General features: G+C 39.2%; 1 protein-coding gene across 1 annotated transcript in view; it reads left to right on the top strand.

The window, feature by feature from the left end:
* KIAA1549 (KIAA1549 ortholog) overlaps nucleotides 1–11,554 on the top strand; it is a gene marked incomplete at its 5' end in the record, with an annotated part of 72,381 nt that overhangs the window by 15,490 nt on the left and 45,337 nt on the right. The window contains 2 exons of the mRNA XM_057386825.1: nucleotides 4,201–4,260; nucleotides 6,779–6,924. Coding sequence (XP_057242808.1) covers nucleotides 4,201–4,260; nucleotides 6,779–6,924 — 206 coding nt within the window. The remainder of the gene's footprint in view (nucleotides 1–4,200; nucleotides 4,261–6,778; nucleotides 6,925–11,554) is intronic.

Consider the following 11,554-nt stretch of genomic DNA (forward strand, 5'->3'; position numbering starts at 1 on the left):
GGCCCTGGAATACCATGCATGGTGCTGTTTGATGAGTTGGCAAAGTGGGAACACAGTTTCCCATATTACTACAGCTATGGGTCTTTCTGTCAGCAAGCACAAAAAGATGAATGCAGTTCAAATGCTTTTATCAGTGAGACAGCCACAGCCAGTTATTTTTAGCAGTTTCTACAGTTTTTTTGTGCTGCTGCTGTGACTGTATTTTGAGCCTGAGGGTTTCAGATCTTCAGTRTTCAGAGCCAAGAATCCTGTCCAAAGGCTCAGCAGCATTGGGCAGATCCTTCTTGAAACATCTTATTCAACAGTCTGTTGAGGGTGACCAACAGCCAGATTCTCAAAGCTATTTTGGCAGGGAGATGCCTCAATGTTTTTGTTTTCTAGGCCCTAAACTCTGCATTCATTCTTTGCCTTGCTCTTCTGAGCAATTGTAGCCAGGAAGGTGTTACAACACCTGAGATTTTCAGAAATGTTGGATATTTACATATGAACAAATTCACACTGAAAGCATTAATTTGCACAGATCAAAGACTGTAACAATCTATGTATGTTAGTGTTTATATGTAATTATGAAATGTTCCATGRCACGCTGCTCTGTGCCATTTGTGCTTTAGTTATCAGGCATGCTAAAAGTTAATACTCCTGGTGGTGASTTTTCTTCTTCCATTAASGACTCTGTGTAAGATTTTGGAAGTTTTGTAGATGAATCTGAAGAAAAATAAATTATTTGTAGGTGAGCTGAGTGTCAGAACTCAAACCCCAGCTTCAGGGGTTGAAGTTGATCACACCCAGGGAAAGCTACTTGTGCATCTCAACATTAAGTGAGATCTTGACATCAATATCCCAAATTTAAGCCTTGTAGAGGATGTAGTTGCTCCCTGCTACTTGTTTGCTTTGCATTGTCCTCTCACTGTTTTTTTCACATTCACTATGTCCTGTTTAAACTTTCAACTGTGTGATTTGTCCCTGAGCAGTACATCATTAACAGCTGGAATTCTTCATCAGCTTTTTCCCCACTCATGGAGAGTCTGGATCAGGAATGCAAGTCATTAGTTTGACAGATTTGGACTGTTCTTTGCAGGAATAGAAATTTCCAGACTTTCTCCTCACACAACTTCTAGGTGACTTCAGCAACATGCTTGTATTTAAATGTTTACACTTTTTCCACTCTTGTTTTTCATTGTCCACCTTATGGCTCATGTTTCAGATTGTAAATTGGTTAGATGGTCACGACCTACATGACAGGAGAAAGAAACCCAATCTAATCACAGGGTTTGGGTGCTAGTTATTTAAAAGTAATAGGAAATTATATATTTGGTCTCTTCTTATGGCTGGCAGAATTCTTGGAGGACAGACAAAGACTAGCAGTGGAGTAGATGGCAATATTTGCCTTCATGAACTTATCCTAAATAAACCTGTTTGTTTTTATTAGGACTTTAAGTAGAGAGAGTTGCCTTGGGACTTGCTGTTTTTCCAGTGCCAAGTAGCACTTTGATGCATGTCACCTACTTTGGCTGTCTTGGAGMTGTTGCAAGGCCAATAGGATAAATGTAAAATTGAATGGTACGGTCCAAGGACTGCCAAAACATTTGGCAGTTTTTTTCTGGGTGGATTTTGGATCAGACTTTAAACAGACACAGTGTGTTGCTGTTACCCACCTCCCAGTATTTGCATAGAATTTTATTTTTCAGTTAATGCCTTCTCATTCCAAATACTGCATTCTCTCCATGCTTTCTACTACTCTTCTCCGTTTATCAGAAATAAGAACGGTCAGCACGATCCCAGTTCTGTCCTTTGTGGTCCCATAGTCTACAGGAGAGAGTCAGGGATCCTTGGAGCACCTGGCAGTGGTCACTCTCCCTGAATGATGTGCTTGAGCTGCTGTCAGTAGGGCTCTGGGTGACCAAGTGACCCTTTGCCTTTTCATTCAGCACCAAATCGATGCTGTTACACAGCGTGGTGCTCCAGGGCTGCGTGTTAGGATCTTCTAATGATGCCAGCATCTACTTCATTAATGCACCCACAGTCATTAGCAGACCAGCTGCAATCTAGCTAATAATTGYATTTTGTCTACCCAGCTTCCCCTTCAGAATAACAATCAGTCAGTGCTGTTTATAATTGCCAGTTCCAGAGGACATTAGGAATCTTGCAGATAYGATCTTGCTGCAGTGCTGAGATTCCAGATGAGCTCAAGATCTGGCCACGTGTGTGTTAGTGAGACACTTGAGTGACCTGTGGAATAAGGTTTGGGAACCTTTGCTGATTTGTGACACTTTSCAGCATCCTTTTTCAGCCTTTAGAACCTAGCCTTAGTTGGCAGTGATCACAGCGTATCTTCCTTTTCAATGTCAAGATTTTCTGCTCAAGTTGGTTTATTTTTAAGTTGCATTAATGCCGTGAAAAGTTTAAGTGAATAGTCACCCAGCAATTTGCATGAATTAAATCATTTTCAAGTACTAATTAGAAAAAGTGTGAAGAGCGCATTAAGTATTGAAGCAAAACATGACTTTGGTTCAGAAGAAGAAAAAACTCACAACTGCCAGCAGTTCAAAGCATTATGGTCACTGGAAGGTTTTTGGTTTTCTTATCATGCTCTTCCCATGCTTTGGAAAACAACAGAATCAGTTTTCCATTTAGTTTATGCTTTTTTTTTGTTCAGCTTCCATTTCTAAATTGAAGTAAACAATTGCATGACGAGAGTAAATAGAATTTCAATCTGAAAGCTACAGTCAGAAGAACTGAGTAGCAGGATGCCAAAAATAAATGTGTGTGTGTTTAAATGGACTATGTGAGGTGCTTTTTGCTTGTCAGAGAATTTTGGAAATTTAGTGCATCCTGATCATTTGTGTGGAGGGCCAGAAAAAAGGACCATCTTCTAATACCCATCTGAATGGGTGGGTAAGTCACAGAGTTCCTCCCAGGTGGTCATCTTGAAGCTAGTGGTGCTATTATTGAAATAAAGGTGGAATAACCAAATTTTCTTCTTTTTTTTTTCAATAGGAGTTAGTTATTAATCTGTGAAAATAAAAGGTAAAATGTAACTAATGATACTTTTGCTTATTTCTTAACAAAAAAAAATCGTACATTTTTTAAGGAGCAGAAGAATCAGTTTTTAGGTACACTGACAGAGCTTGTCTGCAAATTATTGCATCATTAAATTAGAAAAATTTTAATTTTCTTCTTCTTGGAAACATGGAGTAGTGGTAAATTATTCCACAACTTTGGACATCTTTATTCTAAATTGATCCAGCATGGGCCAGGTCATTTAATTGTTATGTGCTGCATTCTTTCTGTCCATGAAATGGTTTAAAAATTAACCTTCGTGTAATGCTTAGCAAACTGCATCTGGATTAAATATTTTGAGAAAGTTAAGACCATTCCTTTTCCTTATTGCCACAGTGAAGCTTAAGACTTCCCTTGAGGAAAGTGTTGGCCCAGCCCCCATCTTCACTTCTTTCCTARCATGTCTTTACTGCTCTCCAGTGGAAACCTTGGGAAAAATCTTACCCATACTCAAGTCATTAGAAATGGACTTTTTTCCTTACTGGAGCAAGGATTTCACTCTGGAGCAGAGCTTTTTTTAAAAAAAAAATAGAAATTAAGAAAGCTTGGCTCTACCAAGACAAACACAAAAGCCGTGGGGTTTGTCTACAGCAATGTTTCTACGTGCAGGTATCTGTGGGTTTTGTAAAAAAAAAAAAAAAAAATATCAAGGTGATTTTTTTAAACACTTCCCCCTGCAGAAGTCTGAAGCACAAATCAGATGTGTTTAGTTCTCTGCTTTACATTTATTGTTTCCTTGTAGTTTCTGCCTCAGAGAAGGTCTAACTTTCATCCTGAGACACTCACGAGTTGCCCTTTGAGCAAGAGTCTGATCCTGCAGCTAGCTGGGGAAGAGTCACAACTCAGACAGTGAGCTTTTAAATTTCTGGGAGCAGTGACCTCGGTGCAGCAGCTCCAAGTCTGTCACATCATAAATCTGACTGTTCCTGTTAGCTTCTGTTAGTCAGAGACAAACTGGGCTCTGTGTGTTCAGAGCACTCCCCTCACCATTGTGCCTGCATYGCCTCAGGAGCAGAAATGCATCTGTGTAAATAAGATGCTGGCTGACAGTATAAATTATGTAGTGCCTTCTGCTTTTGTGTGTGTTGCTCAGAATGCTGTTCTTACAGATGTTTTCCCTCCCTTCTGGTTTTTTTTCAGCCTTTCATTATCCTAAGCTGAACGTGTCCCAGCTGATGAAATCGTCCTGGGTGAGAACAGGTACGTACAGTCTCTGTGAGTAATTAGTTTTGTTAGTGGGATAACYGGCCTGCATAAATATCCATAGCTTAGGGGTGCTGTGTTTTTATGGGGTAATAACATGGCTGAGCTGAATAAATTGTAAAACCAAAGGCCCAGTGACCTGGAATATGTGGGAAATATAAATCCCTGGTCTAGAGTTAACTACTGCAGTTCCTTGATAATGCACACAAAGGACTTCTAGTCTATAAGGCAGTTCATTCTTAGTGAAAAAAACTCAGACTGTCAGGCATGAAGTGTCTACTCTGCATGTTGTCAATATGCTACATTGATTTTTAGGTAACTATTTTGTTTTAAGTGAAAATAAAAATTTTATTTCTATGCCGCTTTCTACCAAAGCACACCCAGAATCAAACAGTGAAAACAGATGAATTCTGAGTGCATGAAAGAGTTTCATCACATTTCATTGATCTCTCCTGATTAATTCACAGAAGATCCCTCCCACCAAAGTCTYCTGGATGTTTTATTCTGTAATTTAGAGATTACAGGTTGAGCTGTCACGTTGAGGTGCTCAGAGGGTGTTGAGGTTGCCTTCCTGCTGTAGGTCTCACCTGCTGCTTGTAAGCCTGACTGGTGAGGAGGCTGTGCYTACCAAACTTATTSTTAGGGTGCAGGTGCCCCACTGRATACATTTCTGTCCTCCTRCARCTTTTACCACCTGTAGTTCACCTGTTKTGTAGAYTTGMTCTTTTTTCCTGGTTTCCCTGTCTYCTCTCWCCAATCACAGTTTTGYTCTTTAAGCAGGAAACCAAACTGCTTAATCTTAATTTCTGAAGCCCACATGGTTTGYTTCAGAGAAGAAAGATTTAGAATTTCAGATAATGYTCACTAAGGTGGGAGAAGCTCCTGTGTGTGTCTCATATGCAGTGGTATTCTTCCTTAGGGATTTATGTTGGCTTTTTTGGCTACATCCGCTCCCTTTCTTGCTCAGCCTTAGGTTTGTCCATTGCTGCTGAAAATTCCCTTGACTCCTGAAGTAATAAAAGGGTTCTTCCAGCTCTGAAATCAGATCCCCTTGGGTTTTGATAAACTTCCTGCCTGTAAGACTTTGAAACTCAATGGCAGTAACTTTTTTTTTTTTTTTTTTTGCTGTAGAGGAAATTTTGTAGTCTCAGTTCTCTCAGGATTCTGGGGAGAGACTTTGGCTGGGTCAGTGCTTTCAGTCAGTGTATTGCATTGTAAGGGTAATGAATCATGACATAGGAAAATGACAGAATCTATGCCTTTAAAGGTTTTAACATCAAATGACCCAGATATATGTRCATGTATCCCAATAGTCATAAAATGCTGGGGTATGCAGTGTTGTAGAATACAATTCATGCTATTAAACATAATTCATTGATACTGAAATCCAATAGACAGGCAAGAACAGTTTTCTGTTTGGTGTATATAATAGCCTTAGGTCACTGTTTATTTTGCTATTTAATTTTGATATATTTAGTCTATGATTCAGTTCGGATTTCAGCAAGAAATCATGAAAATACTTCCTTTTTCTGACATCTGCAGTGAAAAGCTTTAAATTAAAAAAGTGGCTTTAATATATTTGTTTTAAAAATTTTAAAAGTTAAAACCATATTTAATTGATTTTATCTAATTGGTGGCTTTTTATTAWGCACTCCAATTAAAAAAAAATATGTAAACACAGAAAAAGGGGCTTCTGAGAAATAGAAGCAATTTAGTGGAGGGGAATTAAAACTGAATTTATTTCTTGCAGTCAGCAATGAGATGGCTTGCTCTCCAGAGGGGTTGCTCAGCTGGGTCATTTGAATTACTATTGCTCCATTCACTTCACTTTTCTCTAACTGGATGTCATCTTGCTAGTRAAAGTCCACCCTTTTTTTCAGGTTCCCTCAGGGATTCCTCCCAGCATGAGCTGCCCCAGTGACCCAGGGTACCTGGTTGCCAAGTGAGCAGGGCTGCCAGCCAGGGTTTTTTGGGCTGTGATTGACATACTTGTTAATCTTAGCAAGGGAAGCTGCTCTTGAATACGCAGCTTCATTCATGTGTTGCTCTTCTGCTTTTTCTCCATGAGACTGAACTCTGGCCCTTCCTCATTTCCAGCTCTGTATCACTTCTGCACACAACACTTTGCAATTAATTGAAGCAGACAATTTAGACTAAGTTTTCTCTTTTAGCAGTTTTTAAACAATTCATTGAATGCTCATAATTTGATGTGTTTTTAGAACTGAAGTAGTTTCCTAGCTTGGTTAAAGTTCTATATAAGTCCACTGCACAATTTTATTTTATTTTTTTGTTTTAAAAGATTACTTCTTTTAACCTTTTCCCACCAAATGTCACCCTTTTCCAACAAGGAACATCCAGCTGAACAGGGTGGAATTCCCATATAAACACAAGCGCTCTCGAATTGTCCGTGAGCTACCACTGGGTGACTCAAAGCTTGTAATTGAAGTTGGGGAGAAGATACTGAGAAGTTTTACTAATGAATTTATTTTCTTGGGTTGATTTCTGTGCAATTCAGTTCTCCTGGGTGTGGTGGACCAGCGAATCCAGGAGGAAGTGTTTCGGGCTGAGATGGAAAGAAAACTSGCTCACCTGTTGAACGAGGCGTTGGTCAGAGGGCGCATTTGGAGACGAGCCAGTTTCGCTGGCAGCAACATCGTGCAGGTATTGAGAGCTCAGAATCAGAGGGTGCAAAATAAATGATAAATTACAGAATAAGTTAACATGATTCATGTTTTGAGTTAGGAAATAAAACTCAAAAGCACGTGTCACATTTGATACTTATGTTTTGCACTTAAAAATATTGTTGTTCTTGTCTTTCAAGGTAAACATAACAAATGCAAATAACTGATTGTTTTAAGTGCCTGCATAAACTTTCTTCTGGCTTCTTAGAAACAACAGTGAAAATCATTTTAGCAAYATCCTATTTTAAAAATGTTCTATCTTGCTTAGCTTATACGAGGTTTCTAGCAGAAGGAGACAGGATGATCATCTGAAAAAAATTGATCTGCTGAGACWGCTGCTTCACAGCTCTCTGTGGTGGTTTGGTGTGGAAATGCAAAAGAGAATCATGTGTAGCTTGATGCAGGAGTGAAGTAGTGCATTCTACCCCTTAACTTCTTATTTGTCACAGTACTCCTGGTCACAGGGTTGGATTTCAGGTAATAATGATTAATCATGCCAAATTTTGCACATGTAGCAACTTTTGCTGTCTGGATTCTGRTGCTGCTTTAGAGTTTTGTCACCGGTGGGTTTATTCACATAAAGTTCAAGGARATTGGGATATTTAATTTAAAGTTTAAAATTCTGATGTGTTGTTTGTAGTCAGTTCTATGATCTGAAAGCCAAAGTACTTTTTTAATGGCTCATCTTCTTAAAAATTACCTTTTCTGGCTAATTCACTAACAGTTGGTTTACTTCCCAGATGCCCTTTTTRTATTTCAGACCTATTATCTTTATTTAGTTTAATCCTACAGTTTTTGCTACTGCTTAAATTTCCAGATGTTGGGATATTCTTATTTCTATTTTCCTGCCTCAGAAACATCTGTTTCAGTAATAGAGATTTTATTTTATTTTTCTTCTGTACAGCTTTGAATTGCTCCAAATAGGTGTCTACTTCAGATCTTCTATTCCCATAACCTCTTATTGCACTTTGTTCGTGATGCCTTTGTCCTCCCTTTGCATATAAATTAAACAAATATTCCTTAATGTTACTAGGAAAGCTACTGCAGCCTATAAAATGTGTATGTTTAGATTACTGTTTTATGGTTTTGCCTGATAATACTCAATTTATTTTTTCATGCACAAAAAATCCTTAGCTAAAGAGTAGTATTTTGGAGAGTGGAAATACAGAATTTTTCTTTTGACTTTGTATTACTTCCTGGGACATTTCCAGCCAGAAATGCTGCTCATTTATGCTACCTAATTAGTGCAAAGAGCCTGCCAGCTGCTGTCTTTGGGCAGAGGAGKATTCTGTTCATAGACACCTCCTGTAAACCTTTTACTTCTGTTAATTCTCATAGCCGAGTTTATAAGCTCTGTTTGAAGTGTRCTGTATATATGCATCTGTTTGTGTCTTATGGGAGAGCTAATCATGCTTCTTGGGCTTTATGTTCAGGTTTTCCCCTATAGATTTCTTGCACACAAGATATGATAGAGCACAATGAAATGAAAATAAGAACAAAAGCTGCCAGCAGCAAAAGTGTTGGATAGTTTTATTAACAGAACATGCATGTATCTRTTGAAGACTAGACTCATGTTTCACTGGTGTTGTGACCCTATAGAGCAGAGTTTTTCCTGAGGTGAAAGTTATTTATAGTGTATTGAAATGTGACATTTCTAAGCTCTGTGGAAAATCAGGACTGCAGGTCAGGAGGTGAAGCAATTATTTGTGAATGTTACTGCAGGCATATCGGTTTCCTTTCACATGCTCAGGAAATAGAAGTGATACCTTGYGAGTTTAGATTTCATTTCTAAAGGCATGTGTTAGTACCTAGGAATGTTAAAAATTATGCTTTAAACCTAGAAATTCTGAATAAGAGCTTTGGAGGGTACCCAAATAGCWGCCTTTCCCCTCCTGTCTGACTGTGTGTGCTGTTAACAGGTGGCACTTTGTGATAAAAAGAGAAAAAAGTCTGTAACCATGATGTACAAAAACCCCTCTGAAGCCTCACACCTGGCTGTTATACTTGTGATAGTTCCACTGATTTTTGTGTGACATTCTGTTAATGTTTCAGAGTAAGTCATGCATATATTCAATATGCATCTTCTGTTGCTGCAAATTTGAAGGCAYGTGCTTAATGTGGTTTGCATTGCAGCTGCAGAGACCTGTGCTGCATTTTGTCAGTAGTTTGCTGTAATAACTCAATTCTCATTACATTTTTTAGGAATTAAATGGCTTAATTGTAGTTTAAAAATACACCGGCAGCTAATAAAAAAATCCAGATTTGCCTTCATTTCAGTGTGCTTGGTCCTTTGAACCTAATAGAAAGTGAAAAGATGATCCTAGTAAATGACAGAGAGCAGTGCTCTGATTTAAAGATTTAAAGAACGTTGGGAAGCATTTMGTTGCAGTATGTGTCTCTCCTTTTTGTGAGAGTTTTTAGGTTATAAATTAAGCTTTTGGGGCACTGCTGCTGCTTCACCTTTTGCTCTGAAGCTTTTGGCCCCTCCAGCAGCCACCCCAGGCAGCCCCTCTGTCAGGCTGCTTCTACCTCTGTGTGCTGACCAAACCACAACAGAGCTTGAGTTCATTGCCCAGACACTAAAATCCTACTTCTAATAAGACAGAAAGAGAATAATTTCAGATCATTTTTTCCCAAGATGATGCATGACGTAAAGAAAGGGAAATCATCCTCATGCCTGCGTTTTGGAGGTGGTGTGTGCATATCTGCTGGTTTCTAAGTTGTGCTGATGCTTTGGAGACCCTGAAYCTGTTCACCCAGGGGTTCCTTGCTYCTGTGGGGTTTGCTGACCRGGACATCCCACTGGCTGGCACTCTGGGAATGCCTTGGGAGCTTCCCCACCACTTCTRTTGCCCTGCTTTGAAATTACGAACTAGATTCAGTTACCAAGGCAACTCTGTTCACTGACCTATGATATTCACTTGAAAACACTTTCTAAATTAAATTTACTGACACCTGAACACAGTTAARCCTTTCCTCTGTGGAGGTTAAATGCACATCTAGTATCAACAAAGATGGTATCATTTATGTACACAGAAGTTGAATTAGTCTTTTCTTTTTTTTYCCCTGCCTCCTGTCTTTGAAGTTATTCTACCTCCTCCCTCCCTATGTCATCTCTCACTGCCAAAGTAGAAATGTAAAATGCTTAAATGTTTCCTTATATGTGGGCTGCTTTGCAGGATGCCTGGAAAATAGTATTTGTCTCTGCTTGCATTCTTAGCACTCTCAAGGACAGAGACTAAACCAGTTTGAGGCTGCACAATGTGTATYATTTGGAACCATGTGTCACAAAACTTAGAATAGAGAAACTCTRTAAAAAATAGGCACAGTGACTGTGTACCTCAATTCCATGAGCAGATTTAAACCAGTCAGGTTTAAAATCTGTCTGATTTAAGACAGTTCAGACCCAGTTTCCTGTGTTGCAGCAAACTCAGACGCTGGTTAAAACAGTAAGTAAAATTCATTGAATCAGTGTGACACAGGTAGAAACTGAGGTACCAATATTGTCACAGTTACTGTGGTTATGTGCAAGTCTTATTGTCTTGTATTTGCTTCCAGACTACCCTGCTGGTCATCAGCTTTCCCAGAATAGAAAGCCATAAGTATCWCCCCATGGCTTTGAAATTTTGTCTGCAGCTTCTGTCTGTATGGTTTGAGGAGTCATAAAATACTGAGTGTTCAGAATGAATTATTTCAGATAGAACTTACCTTAAATAGTGAGTTATGTTCATCAACACTAGCCTGCCCCTCCAGTGAACCTTTTTGTGCTTGTTCCCATCCCTTTTGTTCTCTAAACTGTGCTGAAATACTTCCAGCTACTTCTTGTCTGGCTGTTCTCACCCATCCCTGTTCCTTAGCATATGCTGTTGGTTTTAATTCTGTGTTCAAATTTGTATAGTTCCAGTTGTGACAACTTGCACTGGAATCTTGTCCTTTTTACCCTCTGCCTTTTCTAAACCCTTCAGCTTCTGACCATTGTCTGATATGTAAAACACACATAATTACAGTGCTTCTTGGATGCTTGACAGGCCATCAAATACATGACAATTCAGTTCAAGAATTTTCTCTAATTCTGTGGCTTTGCTGTGCAGAGAGGTTTAATAAAATTAAAAGGAAGAACTCTTTGATTTTCAGTGCCACGTGGCCTTTCAGCTCCCTCACCCTCCACATGAGTTCAGTGCTGTTTGGGAAGGTTTCATCTGTGCAGGGAGGAGATACCAGCCTGTACACCCTGCWGCAACCCACCTGAAGCAGACATGATCTAAAGCTGTGGACATGGTTAACTAATTGTATATTTGAGAGCCACAAAGCCATATTTTCTGTGTGTGTTAAACCTTATTTATTGGTGTTGTTGTGTTATGTTCAGTCAGGGGTTGGTTCCCCTTAGCTGGTGGAGGAGTGCAGGGTGTTCAGATGAGCAGCAGYGTTGTTTAATGGGTCCTGTTAGCAGCTCTTGCTGTGTTTCAGAGATCTGTGCATTTTTCTSCTCTGTTTGTAGATATTCTTACATCAAATGTGGCTGACACTGAACATTATTCTTTGCTTTCAGTTGATTTGTCCTAGATGACTTTTATGACAATTGTGCTTTCTCTTGTTTGCTTTCCCCCAGC

This window comes from Malurus melanocephalus, unplaced genomic scaffold (genome assembly GCF_030028575.1).
Source record: "Malurus melanocephalus ecotype Western Australia unplaced genomic scaffold, MMel_1.1 scaffold_1066, whole genome shotgun sequence".
NCBI lineage: Eukaryota > Metazoa > Chordata > Aves > Passeriformes > Maluridae > Malurus > Malurus melanocephalus.